This window comes from Populus trichocarpa, chromosome 1 (genome assembly GCF_000002775.5).
Source record: "Populus trichocarpa isolate Nisqually-1 chromosome 1, P.trichocarpa_v4.1, whole genome shotgun sequence".
Classification (NCBI taxonomy): domain Eukaryota; kingdom Viridiplantae; phylum Streptophyta; class Magnoliopsida; order Malpighiales; family Salicaceae; genus Populus; species Populus trichocarpa.
In genome coordinates, this window is record NC_037285.2 from 45,003,371 (window position 1) to 45,027,703 (window position 24,333).

The window sequence follows — 24,333 nt, forward strand, 5'->3', positions numbered from 1 at the left end:
TAAAAATTTTATATCATTTAATTTTTTTTAATCAAACTTAATCCTTATTTTTTTATTGCTATTTTTTGTTTTTATCCTTTTCTAGATTGTTTTTTTAATTTTACCTCTCATTATTAATTTAATTTAATTTTTGTATTCAATTTTAATCCTTATTTTTTTTATTGCTATTTTTTTTTATCATTTTCTTAATTGTTTTTAATTTTTAATTTAGTCCCTCATTTTTTTTCATTTAGCTTTTATGCTAGATTTAGTCATTGTTGTTTTGATTACTATTTATTTTGGTTTTTAATTTTGGATAATTATGAATTTTGCTTAGTGATTTTTTATTGTTTGCCTTTTACGAGGCAATCTCAATCTTTTGAACCGGGTCATTATTTTCGAGGATTAACCTGATTTAACTTTGGTCTTTTATGCTTTTTTAAAAAAACAAAATGATTATTTTTCAATTTCATCATTTGACTTTAGGTTATTAGGTATATATGTTTTTTTTTGTTTTCCTTTATGTTGTGTTATTTCGGTATTAAATCTTAGGTTAGAGGTTTGTCGGGTTAACTTAGGTTTATTCAGGATTTTTTTCAATCTTTTTTTAATTTATATTTTTTTGATTTAGTCCTTCAACATTAAATTATTGAGTCTTGAAATTTATGTTTTTTTTTTCATTTTTTTCATGAGTTTAACATGATCTCAAATCCCAAGTCTTAAAAAAAAAAATTCTTATGTTTTTTAAAATTAATTTTTTAATTTCAACATTTGAAGTTATGTTATTAAATATTGAACTTTGAGATATTTTCTATTTTTTTTTATTGTAGATTATCCCAGATAGTGGGTTAGGCAAATTAACTAAATTTTTTTAATATTTTTTTATTTCACCTTAATCTTTTATTCGATATGATTGTTTTTTTTTTTTAATTAATGGCATGGTAGTTCAACTAATCTGAGTTAAGTTAAAGTTTATTTCAATGTTTTTATTTTAATTTTACCAGTCTTGTAGCTTAAAATTAAAAGTTATATTATAATTGTGAAGGGTAAATTAAATAGTCAAATCTTAAATTTACTTTTTAATAATTATAAATTTTAATTTTAATTTTAAATTACATAAAATCAATCGAGTTGCACGGCCCGGATATCCAAAGTGGTGTCATATGAAATGTGTAGGACATGTGTAGGTCGGCTAATGGTGGCTATAAATAGCTATGCCTGTGAAGCTATGGAGGTGTGCTAGTGGAGACAAAAACACCTATGCAGGAAAGAGTGCCGTATGTTCTCGTAGTTTTAAAAAGAATCAGAATCAGATACATAGTTGAGAAAATTAATATTTTAAAGTTGTTTTTGGTGGTAAACATGATATTTTAATTTTCTTTTTAAATGGCTTCACAATTTACGATGATGAAAGAATAAAATAAAGACTTTAATTAGGTTATCACCTGTATCTTTTAAAAAAAAAAGACTTACAAAATAAATCCAACAAAATTAAAACAAAAAAAATGATTATAAATCTCTAATTACAATATTATTAGTATCATAATTTTTTTTAACGAGATAAATTAAACAATAACAATAAAAATGACCAATAATAATTTGAGTGGGTTACACGCAATACATGGTTTACTTTTTTTTTTAGTGTCCATTAATTCATTTTGTCAAAATTTGTTTTATTAACATGATGATGCTATAATAAAAAAATTCGATGTATCTCCAAATTTTTTTGTTTTATCTTTCCTTACTGTAATTCTTGCAATAGATTTAACAATTTTTTTTTTAAGTTATTTTTTTTATTAATGATAACTGTAAATATCTTGTTTTTCAATCGCAACATGTATTAACTGTGCTATTTTATCAATTATTTTTCAAGCTAAGTTATTTTATTATTTTTTAAAAAATATCTTTTTATGTTTTTCCAATCACGACATGTATTTTATTTTTTCAAAATGTGTTATTTTACTATTGTTTTTAAAAAACCATGCTGATAAGAAATATACCCTAGATAAAGGGATTTATTGAGCGTATGTTTTTGCATTATAATCTGTTTTTTAAATTTTTTTTATAAAATAATATTAAATTATTGTTTTTAAATATTTTTGAATGATTTTATATGTTGATATAAATAATAAATAATTTTTTAAAAGTATTTTTAATTAAAAAAATACTATACAACAGAATACCATTTACACAATTAATTTATATCATAATTAATGCTCGCATCCGCCCAATTCTCTGTGGACAAATAAAATCTATTCTATTAATGCATGTAAAGTTAATGAATACGGTTAATCTGATGAAGAGTGGGTACCCTAGGTTGGCTCGGTGGGACAAATTGAAACAGAAAGTTGAGAATGTTTCGTTGATTTTAGACTCGGCAGAAGAGAGTTTTAGCTCTGGAAAACTGGGATTTCCTCAAGTTTTATGGAGAAATCCCAGTTTTTGGTCAATGCTCTAATTAACAGACCTGAGATTGCATAGAGCTTAAAGCTTTTCTTGAGCAGATGATCACACGAATAAAAACAGCAAGATTAGGACTAAAATTGTTAACCTAGCCTTCTTCGTGAGAATGATTTGCTTGATTTTATTTGCTTTGCTAGTTATGTTAGCAACTCAAGTTTGGCTTTGACAAATGAAGCAGATGAAACTGTTTGGGCTTTAAGCTTTTCATGACCACCCGGGAGATTGAATTCCTGGCTTCTCTTCTTCTGTTGGCTATGCTACTAACATGGTAGTAGAGCTTTCGACTGTCAGGCATGGCGTCAGTATCGCCAAAGAGAGGTCCCCCCCCTGAAATGAAATTGTTACGATGAAGAGTCACCATAATATTTTTCAATTCTAAAGAGAGTAATATATAATTAAAATTTTGACTTAGGTTATTAGGTATAGATTTTTTTTTTTTAATGTGGTGTTATTCCAGTGTTATATATGAGGTTGAGGTTTTTTCAAGTTAACTTCTGTTTATTCAGAGTTTTTTCTTATAATTTTTATAATTTAGATTTTTTTGATTTAGTCCTTTAATATAACTTTAAAATTTTTATTTTTTTATATTTTTTTGAGCTTAACATGATTTCAAATCTTGAGTCTTAAATTTTTTTTTTCTTTTTTAAAATTGATTTTTTATTTTATTATTTAAAGTTATGTTATTAGAGATTGAACTTTGTGATATTTTTTATTTTTTTATTATAAATTATCAGTTGGTGAATAGTGAGTTATTTAAATTAACTTGAGCTAACTAAATTTTTTTAATAATTTTTATTTTACCATGATCTTACTGTTATTGTTTTTTTTAAAAAAATAAATTTTTTTAATCTGGAACTCGGGTCGCATGGGAGTCCATCTAATCTGAGTTAAGTTAAAGTTTTTTTCAAAGTTTTTTAATTTTTTTTTTTTTAATTTTACCAGTCGTACTGTGCAGCGTAAAACTAAAAGTTGTATCATAAGAAATGTGGAGGACATGTGTAGGTCGGCTAATGCTTGCTATAAACAGCTATGTCTGTGAAGCTATGCAGGTGTGTTAGTGGAGACAAAAACACTTATGCAGAAAAGAGTGCCGTATGTCCTGGTAGTTTCAAAAAGAATCACATTAATAGTTGAGAAATTTAATATTTTAAAGTTGTTTTTATGGAAAACATGATGTTTCAAAAAAAAAAAAAAATTGTTAAATGGCTTCATAATTTACGATGATGAAGCATATCTACTTTTCTGGCGCTGCTCTTCGACAATCAACGTTTTTCAAGGAAAACATGGTGGAATCTAGGGTTAAGATTAAGAAAGAAGATGCAAGGGAAGATGAAGATGAAGTACAACAATCAGATTAGCGAGAAGAACAAGCATCAAAGTTCTGGATGGAGAATTATCGTATTGTAATGATCGAAGTTCCAGTTTTCCAGACTGCAACAGTAGAAATGACAAGGACACCTGCTAGGCTGTTAAGAAGGCCAGTAATCAGTCGTGAATTGAGGGAATTCATGGATAGTGGCAGCGAGATTTACAATGAAGCATTTAGCATGTTTTCTCTATTGTAATTCAAGTCGCGAGAGGTAATAGAATTGCACTTGTCTTGCCAGCATTTATAGAGATATGACTTTGTTGAAAGGGAAAATCGCAGAGTCAACCTTGTTGGGGATTCCAAAGGGAAAATATGATGGTTTAACAGTTAAGCTTTGGTCATCAATGCAATTAGTTCAGGTTGGGGTTTGGAAGAGGTTCGGTGAACTGCGGCGGCCGGAGCCTAATCTGATTAGGAGTGGGTACCCTAGGTTGGTTCGGTGTGGAACAAATTGAAACATGAAGTTGAGAATTAATGTTTCGTTGGTTCTAGACTCGGATAAAGAGAGTTTTAGCTCTGGAAAACTGGGATTTCCTCAAGTTTTATGGAGAAAAAGAAATGTGGGCGACTGTTGGTTCTAGTTTGAATGACGAATTATGATTTAAACACTTTTAAAAGTAAGAAAAATTTAAAACTAGTAGGAATAGTTTTATGGTTTTTTTTTGTACTTTGATTAAATGCATAGAAAAAAAATCATATTGACCTTAAAAAAAATATAATAAAACTTGTATTTAGAGGCATTTAGGTCTTTTAACATGGTTATTTGTAACTATGTATTTAGATTAAAGGTAATTAAGTCTTTAACCATATAAAAAAAACAATTTTTAAAAATGGTTGATTTGTGTCACAGACACGTTAGCAAATGGAAAACGCTCATTCTCTTCGGGTGGTGTGTGCCTCCTCTACCGATGGTTAAAAGTTTGTGTCAACGACGATGTTTGAAATAGTGGGTCATCCTCTTTGCGCTGGTTCATGAGAAGTGCGGTTGAGCTCCTTATGAACATTTTTTTTCCTATTTTTTTTATTTTTTTTATTTTAGAAATTGACGCCAACTCTTTTAAAAATCTATTGTGTCCTCCAGTTTGTGTTTATATTAATTTTGATTCTTATTCTTTTGATTTTCATTTGTTTTTGCTTTTAATGCATTTTGATCTTCAATTGTTTTGCAATTTCATCTATAAGAATTTTATTTCATTTAATTTTTATATCAAACTTGATCCTTATTTTTTTGTTTTTATACTTTTCTAGATTGTTTTTTCAATTTTACCTCTCATTATTTTATTTTATTTTATTTTTGTATTCAATTTTAATCCTTATTTTTTATTGCTATTTTTTATATTTTCTTAATTTTTTCCATTTTTAATTTAGTCCCTCATTGTTTTTTTTCATTTAGCTTTTATGTTAGATTTAGTCATTGTTGTTTTGATTGCTATTTATTTTGGTTTTTAATTTTGGATGATTAAGGATTTTGCTTAGTGATTTTTTATTGTTTTTTTATGAGGTAATCTCGATCTTATGAACCGGGTCACTATTTTCAAGGATTAATCCGATTTAACTTTGATCTTTTTATCCTTTTTTAAAAAACAAAATAATTATTTTTTAATTTCATCATTTGACTTTAGGTTATTAGGTCTAGAGTTTTATTTTTTTTTTGCTTTTCTTTATGTGGTGTTATTCCAGTGTTATATCTTAGATTGAGTTTTTTTTCGAGTTAACCCAGGTTTATTTAGGTTTCTTTTCAATTTAGTTTTTTCTAATTTAGTCTTTCAACATTAAGTTATTGAGCCTTGAAATTTATGTTTTTTTATGTATTTTTTTCTATGAGTTTAACATGATCTCAAATCTTGAGTCTCAAATTTTTTTTTTTGTTTTCTATTTTTTTTAAATCAATTTTTTTATTTCATCATTTGAAGTTATTTTATTAGACATTCAACTTGTGATATTTTTTATTTTTTTTATTGTAAGTTATTCTGGATAATGAGTTAGTAAAATTAATTTAAGTTAATTAAATTATTTTAATATTTTTTTATTTAACCGTCATCTCGAGGTCGTTGTTTTTTTAAAAAATTAATTTTTTTAATCTGAAACTCCCATCACGGGTCGGATGGTAGTCCAGCTAATCTGAGTTAAATTAAAGTTTTTTTCTTTCAATGTTTTTGTTTTTATTTTTTAATTTTACCAGTCGTACTGTGTAGGACATGTGTAGGTCGGCTAATGCTGGCTATAAATAGCTATGTCTGTGAAGCAATGAAGGTGTGTTAGTGGAGACAAAAACACTTATGCAGAAAAGAGTGCCGTATGTTCTGGTAGTTCCAAAAAGAATCACATAAATAGTTGAGAAATTTAATATTTTAAAGTTGTTTTTATGGAAAACATGATTTTCAAAAAAAAAAAAAAAATTGTTAAATGGCTTCACAATTTACGATGATGAAGCATATCTACTTTTCTGGCGCTGCTCTTCGACAATCAACGTTTTCCAAGGAAAAATGGTGAAATCTAGGGTTAAGATTAAGAAAGAAGATGGAAGGAAAGATGAAGATGAAGATGAAGTACAACAATCAGATTAGCGAGAAGAACAAGCATCAAAATTCTGGATGGAGAAATTAATATCGTATTGTAATGAGAAGTTCCAGTTTTCCAGACTGCAACAGTAGAAATGACAAGGACACCTGCTAGGCTGCTAGGAAGGCCAGTAATCATTCGTGAATTGAGGAAATTCATGGATAGTGGCAGCGAGATTTAGCATGAAGCATTTAGCATGTTTTCTCTATTGTAATTCAAGTCGCGAGAGGTAATAGAATTGCACTTGTCTTGCCAGAATTTATAGAGATATGGCGTTGTTGAAAGGGAAAATCGCAGAGTCAACCTTGTTGGGGATTCCAAAGGGAAAATATGATGGTTTAACAGTTAAGCTTTGGTCATCAATGCAATTAGTTCAGGTTGGGGTTTGGAAGAGGTTCGGTGAACTGCGGCGGCCGGAGCCTAATCTGATTAGGAGTGGGTACCCTAGGTTTAGTTCCGTGGAACAAATTGAAACATGAAGTTGAGAATTAATGGTTCGTTGGTTCTAGACTCGGATAAAGAGAGTTTTAGCTCTGGAAAACTGGGATTTCCTCAAGTTTTATGGAGAAAAAGAAATGTGGGCGACTGTTGGTTCTAGTTTGAATGACGATTTAATGGCATTTGCTCGACGCGTCAGGATTTCAATGCTGCGTGGAGTTGGCTGTTCAGAACTGTATTTACCGCATAGGGTTGCAATGCAACTCGGAACTGACGAAGTCCTTTCAGGGTTGTGTTGGTCAATGCTCTAATTAACAGACCTGAGATTGCATAAAGCTTAAAGCTTTTGTTGAAGAGCTTAAGCAGATGATCACACGAATAAAAGCAGCAAGATTAAGACTAAAGTGTTAACCTAGCTAGCCTTCTTCGTGAGAATGATTTGCTTGATTTTATTTTATTTGAATTCATGGCTTCTCTTCTACTGTTGGCTATGCTACTAACATGGTAGTAGGCATTGCAGCAGGTTCCTATATGGATAACTCCCACCATTGACAACAGATGCAAAACAAGGTTAAAAGGATAATAGAATTACATATATTCATATACTAACCATGCACTATATATGGCATGAAGTTGTTATCACAGTGTGCAGACAAATGCCGTGTGCTGCTGGAACCAACGCAGAGTCTACTAGGCGTTATCTGTGCTGCCCACCCAATCCTGACTAGATAAGCACTTGAGTTTTTTTTTTTTTTATCCAGTTGATTTGAAGTGTTGTTTTGATATAAAATTTTTGGAAGGAAGAGATATTTTTCTTTAATATTAATATCAATTTGATATTTGTAGTTTAACTCACTAAATATATAATTTGTGTTTTTATTTAATAATTTTATTTTTTAAAAATATATTTTATTTGTTTATATAATAGTTTAAATAAAAGCAATAGAAACTAGTAGAATTCAACATTAATTAAACATCGTAATGTTTGTGATAACTTTATAAATATCAAATTCAAATAAATTATGATAACTAATTAAAATCAATCAAATGTTAAAAGATTTTTTTAATATTAAAATAATAATATATTAAATCAACCTGAATTTTACGGTTTAATTTGTAAAACCCATAACTTAAATAATAAACTCCACTTGAAAAAAAAAATAAAAAAAAAAACATTAAGGTTATTAGATGATCAAGCACAAACAACAATAATAATTCAAGATTTTTACTGAAAGTAGAATCCATTATACATGTTGTTGATTATTGAGTTATAACCCGTCTGTATATGAAAATGAATGAATTTAGCATAGCTATTAAACCCCGTCGACCTGGTGGCTCGACTAGTCTAGGTTTGTTAAAAGACCAGCCGATGCAATGACCCGGCAAAACTCGATCGACCCATGACCTGGACGAGATCCGTGTTTTTTTTTTCAAATGTGGTTTTTCTTCTATACTCCTTTTTTTCATATTTTTTTAGTTGTTTATTAACATTTTTTAAAGTTCAATATTTAAATATTAGAAAAATATTTTATTTTTTCAATGTAGGATTTGAAATCCTTTAATATATACTCTATGTTCCCAAGAAAAAAGTTATTTTTTCAATGTGGGATTTCAAGCCCTTTCATATATATACTTTACGTTCATAAGAAAAAAGTTGTGTTTTCTCAATGTGGGATTTGAAATCCTTTAGTATATATACTCTATGTTCCCAAGAAAAAAATTGTTTTTTCAATATGTGATTTGAAGCCCTTTTGTATATATATATACTCCATATTCACAAGAAAAATGTTATGTTTTTTCAATGTGGGATGACAAACTTTTTGATTTAAATACTTCAACTTAAAAGGATATAATATCTTTTCAAAGTGGGATTTGAAACCCTTTAATATATATACTCCATGTTTCCAAAAAAAAGTTATTTTTTTAATGTGAGATTTGAAGTATTTTTATATATACACTCTATCTTTACAAGAAAAAAGTTATGTATTTTTTAATATGGGATTTAAAACCTTTTATTATATATACTTTATGTTTCCAAGAAAACAATTACTTTTTAAATGTGGAATTTGAAGCCCTTTCATATATATACTTTATGTTCATAAGAAAAAATTTATGCTTTTCATTGTTGGATAAAGAACTTTTTGGTTTAAATATTTCAACTTAAAAGAATAACATAATATTTATTTAATGTGGGATTTGCAGCTCTTTAATATATATACTATATGTTCGCAAGAAATAAGTTATTTTTTCAATATGAGATAAAAAAAAGCTTTTTTGGTTTAAATACTTCAACTTAAAAGGATAATTTAATATTTTTTCAATGTGTGATAATTTTTTTTTAAAAAAATATTCTTTTAAACTTTATTATTTACAATATGTATAACATATATTCATATAGATTGTTTCTTAATTTTTTCATATAAAATATAAAAAATTTTAATTTTTTTTAAAATTTTTCTTAGTTGACCTAAGTTAACCCGAATTGACCGATAAAATCTAAAACCCGGTCACTTAACCAAGCCAACTAACAGGTCGGATTTCATAACTATATCATTTAGTCCAAATTAGCTACTAAAAATAGTAACTGCTTTCTTTACTTTATATATATATATATATGTATATATATATATATGTATATATATATATATATGTATATAGGCCCACGAGGAATGGACTGGTCCAAATAGTAACTGCGTTCTTTACTTTTATATATATATATATGCCCACGAGGAATGAACTGGTCCAGATTTCTGGCGTTATCGTGCGATTACACGCGAGAAATCTACCAAGCTCGAGCGGGCGGAAAACTTTTGATACCATCGTAGTTTGATTACAGATCTGAATCCTCTGTATAAATTAACTGATATTGTGAAGAACCCTTGTCATTGTAAACATAACTTTTCAAAATTATAAAGCATATCTACTTTTCTGGCGCTGCTCTTCGCCAATCAGCTTTTTTCAAGGAAAACATGTTGAAATCTAGGGTTAAGATTAAAAAAGAAGATGCAAGGGAAGATGAAGATGAAGATGAAGTACAACAATCAGATTAGCGAGAAGAACAAGCATCAAAATTCTAGATGGAGAATTATCGTATTGTAATGAGAAGTTCCAGTTTTCCAGACTGCAACTGTAGAAATGACAAGGACACCTGCTAAGAAGGCCAGTAATCTGTCGTGAATGAGGAAATTCATGGATAGTGGCAGCGAGATTTAGCATGAAGCATTTAACTTGTTTTCTCTATTGTAATTCATGTCGCTAGAGGTAATAGAATTGCACTTGCACCTGCTGACTGCTGTTCTTTCCAGCATTTATAGATCGAGATATGACTTGGTTGAAAGGAAAAATCGCAGAGTCAACCTTGTTTTTTTTTTTTTAGTAGTTAAAATTTTATTAAGAAAAAGGTTACAAAAATAATAGTCTAACTTACATCAGATGAACAAGCAAAGAAAACAAAAGCACAAAAACTGTTGTATGAAATAGGATAGAGCAACAAATGGGGGGAGCAAACAAATCATAAGAAACCAACTCCTCCCGACTAAACATTCTCTATATTAAGCTCTAAAGAGTTGGAATCAAGCCTCAGCCATAAAGCAATACTTTGGCGCACCATGGAGAAACAGATTTGAAGGTTAGGGGTAGCGTCATTAAAAATAACATCATTTCGGTGAAGCCAAAGATTCCAAACAACGAATGAGAAAAGAAGATGCCATGAGAGATTCTGCTGCTTGTCTTTAACCATAGAAGACCATTGGTAGCACATATCAACAACAGATTTTGGAAAAACAGTGCAAAAGCCCCGATTAGAAAGCAGTTTCATCCATATATTCCAAGTGAAGTGGCAGTGAATGAAGAGGTGACTTGAAGATTCCAAGCTTTTATTGCAGAAAGCGCATCTTGACTCATGAAGGGTGATGTAGTCATGCTGAAATAGAAAATCTCTTGTGGTTACTTTGTCTTGGACAAGGAGCCAAAGGAAAAGTTGCACTTTTGGTGGGGTTAGTTTTATCCAAATAGAAGATTGGAATGGTTTGGCACCACCGTAGAGCAGCTGGTCCATCATTTGGAGCAAGATTTTACACTGAAGAGGTCATCGTTGTTGAGGGTCTAGATTTTCTTATCCATCTTGTGGCAGAACATTGGCTTGGATTCCAGCAAGGATGATAAAAATGATAGTTGTTCTTGTTCAAAATGAAATAGAGGTCTGCGCCATTGTAGGGACCAGAGCCAGATTCCATTGCTCCATCTACCCATGTCAGCCACCAAAGCAGATTTAGAGAAAGACAAAAGATATAGCTTAGGGAAGGCTGTTTTGAGAGGTAGTCACCAATCCAGTTATCTAGCCAAAATGATGTTAAACTACCATTCTCCACCATGAATTTGCAATGATTCGTGAAGACGTGGTGAGCGTCGGTTTGAACAATGGACATAATATCCTTCCAGATCTTGGAGGGTTGGTTGTAGAAAATTAGGATCCCATTCTCATAAGCTGGATTGTACATTGAAGAGATAATCATTTTCCATAAACTTGTACCTGGGGAAGAGAGTCTCCAAATCCATTTTAGCAGCAGGGCTCTGTTTTTTGATATAAAAGAGCTTACACCGAGGCCTCCTTGTTTCTTATTGCGCATCACTAGTCTCCATTGGATCTTGTAGAAAGATCTTTGCTTGGTACATCCATACCACAAGAAAGGTCTTTGGATGGATGAAAGAAGCCTGCCTACCCCTTTTAGCATCTTGAATACAGACATAAAATATATAGACAGGGAATTAAGGACACTTTTAATGAGACATGCTTAGTAATCTTCCTTTTCACATATGAAGCCTTTTACGAAACTTCTCTATCACTGGCTTCCATGTAGAGATACAAGATGGATTGGCTTCTAGTGGCATGCCAAGATATTTTCTTGGGAGGGAGTCTGATATGCAGAAAATAGATTTAGCCAAGCGCAAGCACAAGTGATCGTCGACATTGATACCAATAATAGAGCTTTTATGGAAGTTTATATGAAGGCCTGAAGTCAGAGCAAACCATCTTAAAATTCTTTTGACTTGAACTAACTTATCAATATCTGTCAGGATGAATATTAACGTGTCATCTGCATATTGTAGATGGCTGATGAAAATTCCTGATGCAAATTACAGCCCTTTGATAATATTCCTACTAGATGCCCTTTGAAAGAGGACCGAGAGGCCCTCAGCAGCTATGTCAAACAGAAAAGGGGAAATCGGGTCTCTTTGACGCAGTCCTCGCCGAACAGGGAATTCTTTTGAAGGAGATCCATTGATGAGGACCGAGAGTTTTGATGAAGAAAGACATTCATAAATCATGGTTCTCCATTTTCTGCCAAACCCCATATAACCCATGATATAATCTAGGTAATCCCAGGAGACTGAGTCGAAGGCTTTATAGAAATCAATCTTGAAAATCAGACCTGCCGCTTTTCGATTTTTTAGATCACTCACCAGCTCATTTGCAATCATAAAGCCATCTATAATGTTGCGGTCTGCTATAAACGCTGATTGGTTAATGCTAATGATATCTTGCATAACAGCTTTCAGTCTGGATGCAAGGATTTTGGCAATGATCTTGTAGATACCATGAATCATGCTGATGGGCTGAAAATCTTTAAACTCTATGGGTTCTACTGTCTTGGAGAGGATAATTACGTAGGTTGTATTGATTCCTTTGGGTAGCCTTCCTGTTCTAAAGAAGCTTAAGACTACATCGAGGATGTCTTGAGCAATAAAATCCCATGCTAATCTATAGAATTTGAAGTTGAAACCATCTGGTCCAGGACATTTTGACCCATCACAACCCCATACACTGCGCTTCACTTTTTCCATTGTGATTTCCTGCTCCAGCCACTCAGAGGATTCTTTAGAGAGGCATTTGAAACCCAAAAGATTTAACTACAGCTTTTTTTCAAAGAGGGAGTCATACAGATCAGAGAAATAATCCACAGCAGCCTGCTTAATACCCTGCTGAGAATCAAAAGTGTTGCCATTATGGTGGATTTTAAGGATAGATGATTTAGCCTTCCTGAAATTAGCAATCACGTGAAAAAACTTGTTATTTCTGTCACCCAATTTGCACCATATCTGTCTTGATTTCTGCCTCCAAATAGATTCAATGTGATTGTTGCGAACCTAAGGTCTTTCAACAAAAAGTCTAAATGCTCCTGCTCTTGGTCGGTTAAACCTTCTTCTTCACATTTTTCCTCTAGTATGTTGATAGCTAAAAAGGTTCGTTGAAGGGCAGCTTCTTGATTTCCAAATTCAAGCTTATTCCATTGCCTCAATTTGACTGCAATATGATTGAGCTTTTTGAGAACTTTAAAGCGGCCAGGGTGAAGGGAGCATGCATCATTCCAGAAGTTTTCAATAATGTGCTTGAAATTTGGGTACTGAGTCCAAGAGTCCAAGAAACAAAAAGGACGCCATCCATGGTCCTGCAAGAAGTTAGATAGAATTAAAGGGCAATGATCCGAGAACTCTCTTGGAAGTCATCGAAGAGATAAACTAGGGAAGTGAAGATGGCAGGATGAGTTTGCGAACATACGGTCCAGTTTGCTCTTGGACCCTCCTCTGAACCAGGTAAAATAACCTTCTGCTAAAGGGTATTCAGTGAGCTCACAAGACTGCAGAAATCTGCTAAAAGAATTTGAGCCTGCAGGATGACAGATTCCACTATTTCTGTCTTTCTGTGAGAGTGTTTCATTAAAATCTCCTGGTATTATCCAGGGAACTTCAAAAGCATGCTTAAGAAGAATGAGATCATCTCAAAGTTTTTGTCTGTCCTGATAGTTACAAGGAGCATAAATGCCAATAACAAAGCAATGAAAATCATTATGAACATGTTTACCATATAAATCGATCCAACCATGACCATATTCAATATTAGAGACTTCAAAGTTAGTGTTTTTCCACATAGCAAGCAAACCTCATTTTGATCCCTGAGCATCATCACTAAACCAAGTCACATGATTTTCATTCCAAATACGAGATACAAAGTCAATGAAACAATTAGCTAGCTTAGTTTCCAGCAATAAACATATATCAATCTTATATTCTGTTATTAATTTCGTGATTCTTCTTCGTTTCCTCATCATGCCCAAGCCACAAGAATTCCAAGAAAGAATATTCATGACAAAATTAAAAGATCTATCTGCAAGGACATGAATGAAAACTTACTATTCATTGTTGTTTCTGCCAATTTTCCCTCTTCTTTTCTAGCTGCCTTATGATAAGCCCATAAAATTTTTTCAAGAGAGCTGAATTACCAAGATCCAGAGCTTTTCCCAAATGGATCATTTTGTTGACTTCATTGTGAGACGACTCCGCTGCAGATTCCTTCAGGTTACAGGTATTATTTACCCTGATATAAGAGTCTATAGAAGATATGCTTGCTAAAGAGTGCAGGGAGATGAGACTCCCGGTAGAGGATATTTTCTTTAGTCTTGGTTGTTTGGTTGTTGTGGTCCAGTGTTGGTTGGGTGTAAGAGGCAGGTTTTGAGCTTTGCAGTGGGATTCTAAAGATTTATCATTGCTGACAGGGGTATAAGGTTGTGGCGAGAAAGAGTCTCTTTTGAAGGCCAAGCTTTAATGCTCCAGTGGCCTTGCTGAATTCACATCGTATAAGACAAGGCCCGTTCTGCTTGGAGTTGATTTTGGGAAAGCTTGTTGGTAGAGAAACAGTGGTGGGGAGTCCTAGTAGCCGCTATTTCTGGAAAGAGATCTTCAACAACCATATGTAGCTGTTATGTGTTGTCAATGACATTTATTGTGGCCGGAAAGCTATGATCGTAGACCTCATATGTCCTATGTGGGTTGTGCTTTCTTGCCTCCAGCGTGTGTGCCTTGTCATCAGCTTCAAAATTCTTATCAGCAATAGCCAGCCTGCAAATGTTGTCATCTCCTGCCAAGTCAAAAGCCAGATCAGTGTACACTTCATCATCTGAGTCACTGTCAGCATCTTCTCCCTGAAGTAATGTGGTTTGAAATTCTGTCATAGAGTATGAAATTCCTTTTGCCTCTGGATATCTTAAAGGGTCAATCTCATCTAGCTGTATGTGTACTAACTTGGAGTTTAGCATGAGATCTATAGAGTCGTGGATCTCCGGCAAGTGAGTACCTATAAGGATTTTCACGCTGTGAAGTTCAGAGTTTAGCATGAGATCTATAGAGTCGGGGATTTCCGACCGCTGCAGAGTCAACCTTGTTGGGGATTCCAAAGGGAAAATATGATGGTTTAACAGTTAAGATTTGGTCATCAATGCAATTAGTTGAGGTTCGGGTTTGGAAGAGGTTAAAAAAACTGCAGCGGCCGGAGCCTAATCTGATGAAGAGTGGGTACCCTAGGTTGGTTCAGTGGAACAAATTGAAACTGGAAGTTTAGAATATTTCCTTGGTTCTAGACTCTGAAAAAGAGAGTTTTAGCTCTGGAAAACTGGGATTTCCTCAAGTTTTGTGGAGAAAAAGAAATGTGGGAGACTGTTGGTTCTAGTTTGAATGACGATTTAATGGCATTTGCTCGACGCGTCAGGATTTCAATGCTGCGTGGAGTTGGCTTTTCATAACAGTATTGACCGCATAGGGTTGCAATGCAATTCGGAACTGACGAAGATCTTTCAGGGTTGTGTTGGTGAATGCTCTAATTTACAGACCTGAGATTGCATAGAGCTTCAAGCTTTTGTTGAAGAGCTTGAGCAGATGATCACACGAATAAAAGCAGCAAGATTAAGACTAAAATTGTTAACCTAGCTAGTCTTCTTAGTGAGAATGATTTGCTTGATTTTTTTTGCTTTGGTAGTTATGTTAGCAACTCAAGTTTGGTTTTGAAAAATGAAGCAGATGAAAGTACTGTTTGGGCTTTAAGCTTTTCATGACCACCCGGGAGATTGAATTTTTTTTTTAATAGTAAACAGTGAATTATATATTTAACAGCTCCATTAAGTAGGTGGAACTGAACGAAAAATAAAATACAATGAAAATATAAAAGAATAGAGAAGACCAAAGCGACGACGAACCTAACATGGGAGATTGAATTCCTGGCTTCTCTTCTTCTGTTGGCTATGCTACTAACATGGTAGTAGAGCTTTGGACTGTCAGGCATGGCGTCAGTATCGCCAAAGAGAGCTTTATGGTCTTTTTGTACTTTGATTGAAGGCTTAGTTAAAGGACTATATTGCCCTTCAAATAAAAAATGATAGAGCTTGTGTTTAGGGGCGCTTAGGTCTTTTCAACACGGTTATTTTGTAATTATGTATTTAGATGAGGGGTAATTAAGTCTTTGACCATATATAGAAAAAAGATTAAAAAAATGGTTGATGTGTGTCACGTACACATTAGCAAGACGAAGGCGTCCACGCTCTTTCGGTGATGTGTGTCGCCCCTCTTGGTGGTTAAAAGACTTCGTCAATGATGATATTTGAAACGGTATTGGCGAGATAAATCAAATAATAACAATAAAGGTGATCAACAATTATTGAAGTTTTCACACGCGATGAGTGGCTTACCTGTTTTTGGACAAAGAGTGTGGTCCACTTCGATTACTATTGGTATTGATGATCTTTCTTGGTGTTAATGAATTCATTTCACCAAAATCTTTTTTATAGACCTGATAATGTTAAAATCGAAGATTCAGTGTGTCTATGAAGTTTTTGTTCTTTCTCTCTCTCTCTCCTTATTGTTATTTGCACAACACATTTAATTTTTTTTTAAATGTTATATGTTTTTCTTAAGAAGAACTATGAATGTCGTGTTTTCAACTGCGATATATATCAATTGTGTTATTTCATCAATTATTTTTCAAGTCATGTTATTTTTTTATTTTTTTATTATGACATGTATTAAATGTGCTATTTCATTAATAGTTTTTTTTTCAAAATGTGTTATTTTACTATTTGTTTTTTTTAAAAAAAAACTATGTTAATTAGTGAGTGTTTGTTTTTTTATTACAGTCTGTTTTTAAAATTGCTTTTCGTAAAAAAAAAACATTAAATTAATGCTTTTTAGTGAGAATTAATAATTTTTTTTCAACAAGAACTACGATGTGTATCAAATGTGCTATTTCATTAATATATATATTTTTTTCAAAATGTGTTATTTTACTATTTGTTTTCTTTTAAAAAACTATGTTAATTAGTGAATGTTTGTTTTTGCATTACAATTTATTTTTAAAATTGATTTTTGCAAAAAAAAAAGCATTAAATTATTTCTTTTAAATTTTTTTGGATGGTTTTGTATGTTGATATAAATAATAAATAAATAAAATTATTTTAAAATATTTTCAATTAAAAAACACTACACAACGTAATATCAAATACACAATTAATTTATATTATAATTAATGTTCGCATCCGCCCAATTCTCTTTGTGGACACATAAAATATATTCTATTAATGCATGTAAAGTTAATGAATACAGTTACAAAATGGTTTTCTCAAAATTATAAAAACATGCCCCATGGTTCAATTATAAAGCATATCTACTTTTCTGGCGCTGCTCTACGACAATCAACGTTTTTCAAGGAAAACATCGTGAAATCTAGGGTTAAGACTAAGAAAGAAGATGCAAGGTACAACAATCAGATTAGCGAGAAGAACAAGCATCAAAGTTCTGGATGGAGAATTATCGTATTGTAATAAGAAGTTCCAGTTTTCCAGACTGCAACAGTAGAAATGACAAGGACACCTGCTAAGAAGGCCAGTAATCTGTCGTCAATGAAGAAATTCATGGATAGTGGCAGCGAGATTTAGCATGAAGCGTTTAGCTTGTTTTCTCTATTGTAATTCATGTCGCTAGAGCTAATAGAATTGCACTTGCACCTGCTGTTCTTGCCAGCATTTATAGAGATATGACTATGTTGAAAGGGAAAATAGCTGAGTCAACCTTGTTGGGGACTCCAAAGGGAATACATGATGGTTTAACAGCTAAGCTTTGGTCATCAACTTAATGAGTTCAGGTTTGGGTTTGGAAGAGGTTCGATGAACTGCAGCGGCCGGAGCCTAATCTGATGATGAGTGGGTACCCTAGGTTGGCTCGGTGGAACATTGAAACAGAAAGTTGAGAATGTTTCGTTGGGTATAGACTCGGATAAAGAGAGTTTTAGCTCTGGAAAACTGGGATTTCCTCAAGTTTTATGGAGAAAAAGAAATGTGGGCGACTGCTGGTTCTAGTTTGAATGACGAATTAATGGCATTTGCTCGATGCGTCTGGGTTTCAATGCTGGGTGGAGTTGGCTGTTCAGAACAGTATTTACCGCATAGGGTTGCAATGCAATTCGGAACTGACGGAGATCTTTCAGGGTTGTGTTGGTCAATGCTCTAATTAACAGACCTGAGATTGCATAGAGCTTCAAGCTTTTGTTGAAGAGCTTGAGCAGATGATCACACGAATAAAAGCAGCAAGATTAAGACTAAAATTGTTAACCTAGCTAGCCTTCTTCGTGAGAATGATTTGCTTGATTTTATTTTATTTGAATTCATGGCTTCTCGTCTTCTGTTGGCTATGCTACTAGCATGGTAGTAGGCATCGCAGCAGGTTCCTATATAGATAACTCCCACCATTGACGACAGATGCAAAACAAGGTTAAAAGGATAATAGAAATAAATATATTCATATAGTAACCATGCACTATGGCGTGCAGACAAATGCCGTGTGCTGCTGGACCCAACACACAGTCTACAAGGCGCCATCTGTTCTGCCCATCCAATCATGACAAGATAAGCACTTGAGAGTTTATTTGATTTTATCCGGTTGATTTGAAGTGTGTGTTTTGATATATAAATTTTTTAAGGAAGAGATATTTTTCTTTAATATTTAGAACAATGATATTTGTAGTTTAACTCCCTAAATATATGATTTGTATTTTTGTTTAATAATTTTATGTTTTAAAAATATCTTTTATTTGTTTATATAATAATTAAAATAAAGGCAATAGAAACCAGTAGAATTCAGCATATTTAATTGTGATGTTTGATTCATATTGTGATAATATTATAAATAATAAATTCAAATAAATTATGATGATTAAATCAAAATTTAATTAAATATTAAAAAAAATTAATATTAAAATGATGATATATTAAATTAACTTGAATTTTATTATTTAAATTGTAAAACCCACAATTTAAATCATGAGCTTAACTTAAATGTTTTTTTTGAAAATAAGATTGTTACGATGATCAAGTACAAACAAAAATAATAATTCAAGATTTTTATTAAAAGTAGAATCCGTTATACATGTTTATCATTGAGTTATAACCGGTCCGTATATGAAAAGGAATGAATTTGGGATAGTTATTAAACCCGGTTAACCCGGTGGCTGGACTGGTCTAGGTTTGTTAAAAGACTGGCCGGTGCAATGACTCGGCAAAACTCGGTTGACCCATGATCCGGGCGAGACCTGATGTTTTTTTTTCAAATGTGGTTTTTCTTTTATATTTCTTTTTTTTTCATATTTTTTTAGTTGGTTATTAACACTTTTTAAAGTTTCCTATAGAAAAATGTTATTTTTTTGTTGTGGGATTTCAAACCCTTTCATATATATACTTTATGTTCACAAGAAAAAAAATGTTGTTTTTTTAATGTGGGATTTGAAATCCTTTAGTATATATACTCTATGTTCCCAAGCAAAAGGTTATTTTTTCAATATGAGATTTGAAACCCTTTAGCATATATATTCTATGTTTCAAAAAAAAAGTTGTTTTTTCAATATGAGATTTGAAATCTTTTCATATATATATATTTTATGTTCATAAGAAAAATATTTTGTTTTTTCAAAGTGGGATAACAAACTTTTTAGTTTAAATACTTTAACTTAAAAGAATGACATAATATCTTTTCAATGTGAAATTTGAAACTCTTTAATATATATACTCCAGGTTCCCAAGAAAAAAATTATTTTTTCAATGTGAGATTTGAAATCCTTTCGTATATATATTCTATATGCATAAGAAAAAAATTATATTTTTTTAATGTAGGATAAATTTTTTTTTAATTTAAAAAAATAATATAATATTTTTTTAATATGAGATAAAAATTTCTTAAAATATTCTATTAAATCGAAAAGTAGCTACTAAAACTAGTAACTGTTTCTTTACTTTTATATATATATAGGCAGGCCCACGAGGAATGGACTGGTCCAAATTTCTGGCGTTATCGTGCGATTACACGCGAGAAATCTACCAAGCCCGAGCGGGCGGAAAACTTTTGATACCATCGTAGATTGATTACAGATCTGAATCCTCTGTATAAATTAACTGATATTGTGAAGAACCCTTGTCATTGTAAACACAACTTTTCAAAATTATAAAGCATCTACTTTTCTGGCGCTGCTCTTCGACAACCAGCTTTTTTCAAGGAAAACATGGTGAAATCTAGGGTTAAGATTAAAAAAGAAGATGCAAGGGAAGATGAAGATGAAGATGAAGTACAACAATCAGATTAGCGAGAAGAACAAGCATCAAATTTCTGGATGGAGAATTATCGTATTGTAATGAGAAGTTCCAGTTTTCCAGACTGCAACTGTAGAAATGACAAGGACACCTGCTAAGAAGGCCAGTAATCTGTCGTGAATGAGGAAATTCATGGATAGTGGCAGCGAGATTTAGCATGAAGCATTTAACTTGTTTTCTCTATTGTAATTCATGTCGCTAGAGCTAATAGAATTGCACTTGCACCTGCTGACTGCTGTTCTTTCCAGCATTTATAGAGATATGACTTGGTTGAAAAGGGAAAATCGCAGAGTCAACCTTGTTGGGGGTTCCATAGGGAAAATATGATGGTTTAACAGTTAAGATTTGGTCGTCAATGCAATTAGTTGAGGTTCGGGTTTGGAAGAGGTTAAAAAAACTGCAGCGGCCGGAGCCTAATCTGATGAAGAGTGGGTACCCTAGGTTGGCTGGGTGGGATAAATTGAAACAGGATGTTGAGAATGTTTCGTTGGTTCTAGACTCGGATAAAGAGAGTTTTAGCTCTGGAAAACTGGGATTTCCTCAAGTTTTATGGAGAAAAAGAAATGTGGGCGACTGTTGGTTCTTGTTTGAATGACGAATTAATGGCTCGATGCGTCTGGGTTTCAATGCTGGGTGGAGGTGGCTGTTCAGAACAGTATTTACCGCATAGGGTTGCAATGCAATTCGGAACTGACGAAGATCTTCAGGGTTGTGTTGGTCAATGCTCTAATTAACAGACCTGAGATTGCATAGAGCTTGAAGCTTTTGTTGAAGAGCTTGAGCAGATGATCACACGAATAAAAGCAGCAAGATTAAGACTAAATTGTTAACCTAGCTAGCCTTCTTCGTGAGAATGATTTGCTTGATTTTATTTGCTTTGCTAGTTATATTAGTAACTCAAGTTTGACAAATGAAGCAGATGAAAGTGTTTGGGCTTTAGCTTTTCATGACCGGGAGATTGAATTCCTGGCTTCTCTTCTTCTGTTTGCTATGCTTACTAACATGGTAGTGGAGCTTTGGACTGTCAGGCATGGCGTCACTATGAAACCCCCCCCCCCCCCAATGAAGTTGAATATGACTCCTCGGAAGCTCTTCGATGCCAGTCTTCACATCTTATTGTATTCGCTTCTAACTTGTTTGGTGTCTTTTCAGAATGGATCTTGAGAAGGTTAAAAGGATAAAAGAAATAAATATAGCAACCATTGCAGCATGGCATGAAGTTATCACAGTGTGCAGACAAATGAGGTGTGCTGGACCCAACGCAGAGTCTACTAGGCGTTTTCTGTTCTGCCCACCGATTCTGACAAGATTTGATTTGACTTGATTTGAAGTTTTGTATTTTGATATAATTTTTTTTAAAAGAGATATTTTTTTTAAATATTAAAATTAATTTAATATTTATAGTTTAACCTTTCAAAAAAATTGTTAGTGGTATCTTCAACAGTTTAACAATTTTATTTTTTTAAATATATAATAATAAAAATAAAAATTTATAAAATTAAACATTAACTAAATATTATAATATTTAATTGAAACTATAATAATTTTATAAAAACATTATAATAACAAAAAATAATAAAGATTATTATGATAAACCATCACCGTAATATTTTTCAATTCTAAAGAGAGTAATATATAATTCTGGAATGGATAATATAAAAATAACAACAATAATTGAAGATTTTTACTACAACTAAATTTATTATTGGTTATTAAATTAGATCTGTTTTACCTATAAAAAATAAATTTAAATATTTATAAAAATTATTAAAAAAAATAATTGTTTATATATATATATATAGGCCCACGAGGGATGGGCTGGTCCAAAAGTATATTTAATTTGGAGATGTAATGATTTTTTTTTAATAGTACAATATCTTTTAAATATAAATCACATCTTTAAAATAAAAATAAAAATAAAATATTAAAGCGACCTCCCATTTAAATAAACATTAAATTTGCGTTATCGTGCGATTCCACGCGAAAATCTACCAAGCTCGCGCGGACGGAAGACGTGATATTGATTACAGATCCGACTCTGTATAAATTAAGTGCTAATGTGAAGAGCCCTAGTCATTGTAAACACAACTTTCAATTTCAATAGAAAGGAGGAAGTCAGTCAATACGGGTGTCTGCGGCTATGGATTCGATCAAGCCTTTAGCCCCGAGCCGCAGGGTTTCCAAGTCCAAACACAGGAAACAATGGGTACGAATCAAATCTAGTTATATTTCTATGTTTTTCTTAAAAAGAGTATTCTTAATGGTTGTTTGTTGTTTCTTGACTGGTTGTTGCTATATATCATGTCCTTATTCCCAGAAATTAAAAATAATTATTATTCTTATATATATATATTAAGAAGAACAGAGAGAGGAGGGAAACGATGGAACGATTGAAAACAGATATGGTAGAGATCGGTGAGGGACAAAAACGCATAAGAGAAGGGCAACGAGAAATAAGACAAAAGTTTGAAGAGATAGAATCTGAATGCCGCAGCCTCAAAGAGGAGACGATGAACATAGCCAAGCAGAGTGATTACAACCAAACCAGGATCAACCTAATGTTTAGCATCTTGAAAGCCCGTGAAGACAACAACTTTGCCCATGCTGATCACCTTACTGGGCTCCTCCGGTTGGTTAAATTCCCTTCGCCATTTCTTTTCTTAATTATTGGGATATCGGATTTCATAATTAATCTTGCTAATGCTAGCTATCGAGGGAAACACAAGTTAACGAACTCAAAATAAAAGAATCAAGATGCACTGTTGATAATTATTTTTCTCTTCATCATTGTGTTTCCTATTCGTTGTGTTGCCAGCGAGGAAATGGAAAAGCAGGAACAAGGGAAGGCAGGCCTGGTTGGCTGACTAATGATCATGGAGAACAAGGAGCAGTTTGCCTTTGCAGTCACTCCTGATAGTCTTTTCTTATTAAAATGAAATCATCAGTCCTAAATCTAGATATGTATTGGCATTAGTCTTCCCTTAATATCTTTCTTCCTTTGATGAAGTTTCCATTTGATAAAGGATTTGCGTTCTCTGTTCCGAGTTGAATGTTTTGAGTTATAGTACATACTATGTGAATTGCCAGGCGATGCCACCGGTTGTTATATAAACGGTATAAGCATTCGGTTGAGTATAACCTGAGGTAATCGAAGAAGAAGAAGATAGGCAGACAGAATTAAACACAATGAAACAAAAAAATACTTGAAGTATTGAGGTTAAACAATGCTAGCTTTCTGTTAAAGAAACGTAGCAAGCATTGTTCAAGTCTCAAATGCAAAGCCAAATGTGCAGAACAAATCGTAATTCACCTAGCTGCAGAAAAAAAAAACTAAAAGAGTTCATGCCCTTTCACCTATTTTAACTTGATTTTAGGGGTTAGAAGATGTTTTATATATAATCCATTAGTCATTAACGTTTCCAATGGGGTAAACAAATTGTGCAATGACTTGAACACTTTTAGAAGTAACTAAATTTAAAACCGGGAAGAAGAGCTTAATGATCGCTTTCTACTTTGAATGCATAGTAAAAATGCTATATTGCCCATAAAATTAAAAAAAAAATGATAGAATTTATGTTTGAGGCATTTAGGTCTTTTTAATATGGCTGTTTTGTAATTATGCATTTGGACGAGGGGCAATTAAGTCTTTGATTATATATAGAAAAAAATTTTAAAAAAAGTTGGAGGTGCCCATGCTATTTAGGTGATATGTGCGGTGCATTTCGGTGGTCAAATGTTATTGTCAACGACGACGTTTGAAATGACGGGTCATCCTTTTTGCGGTGGTGGGATGCTTGTTCAAGAAGAAGGTGCAATTGAGCCCCCGTGAATATTTTTCTTTTCTTCTATTTTTTTTCTCTCTTTATCTAGAAATTCATGTCATCTCTTTCAAAAATCAATTGTGTGTTCCGATTTGTTTCTATCTATTTTAGTCTTTATTGTTTTTATTGTTGTTTGCTTTTGCTTTTAATGCATTTTGAGCTTTAATTGTTTTTCAATTTCGTCCATAAGTATTTCATTTCATTTAATTATAATTAGGTCCTCATTCTTTTTTATTGCTATTTT

At 32.4% G+C, this 24,333-nt stretch overlaps 1 protein-coding gene and 1 long non-coding RNA gene across 3 annotated transcripts; one reads left to right on the forward strand and one right to left on the reverse strand.

Moving 5' to 3' along the window:
• Positions 1-6,399: 6,399 nt before the first annotated feature.
• LOC127904891 (uncharacterized) lies at positions 6,400-17,759 on the reverse strand. The gene is made up of 3 exons (XR_008058321.1): positions 17,638-17,759; positions 9,960-10,093; positions 6,400-6,480 (listed from the first exon to the last, which is right to left on the reverse strand). It is a non-coding gene; the product is annotated as an uncharacterized LOC127904891 (long non-coding RNA).
• Positions 17,760-22,257: 4,498 nt separating this feature from the next.
• LOC127903869 (uncharacterized) lies at positions 22,258-23,318 on the forward strand. Of its 2 annotated transcripts, none has more exons than XM_024601702.2 (3): positions 22,258-22,474; positions 22,626-22,897; positions 23,084-23,318. In XM_024601702.2, the coding sequence occupies exons 1-3, from the start codon at positions 22,409-22,411 to the stop codon at positions 23,130-23,132; spliced, it is 387 nt and encodes a 128-aa protein (XP_024457470.2). In that variant the 5' UTR covers positions 22,258-22,408; the 3' UTR covers positions 23,133-23,318. The 2 variants fall into 2 exon arrangements, with proteins under 2 accessions (XP_024457470.2, XP_006387650.3); XM_006387588.3 differs by having other exon boundaries at positions 22,269-22,474; positions 22,629-22,897.
• Positions 23,319-24,333: the final 1,015 nt, after the last annotated feature.

Excerpts from the sequence above, each read along its gene's own strand:
- LOC127903869 (XM_024601702.2), top strand. The coding sequence starts at position 22,409 with ATGGATTCGATCAAGCCTTTAGCCCCGAGCCGCAGGGTTTCCAAGTCC. Across the intron at positions 22,475-22,625 it reads CCAAACACAGGAAACAATGG|AAGAACAGAGAGAGGAGGGA; the intron begins GTACGAATCAAA and ends ATATATATTAAG. Across the intron at positions 22,898-23,083 it reads CACCTTACTGGGCTCCTCCG|CGAGGAAATGGAAAAGCAGG; the intron begins GTTGGTTAAATT and ends TTGTGTTGCCAG.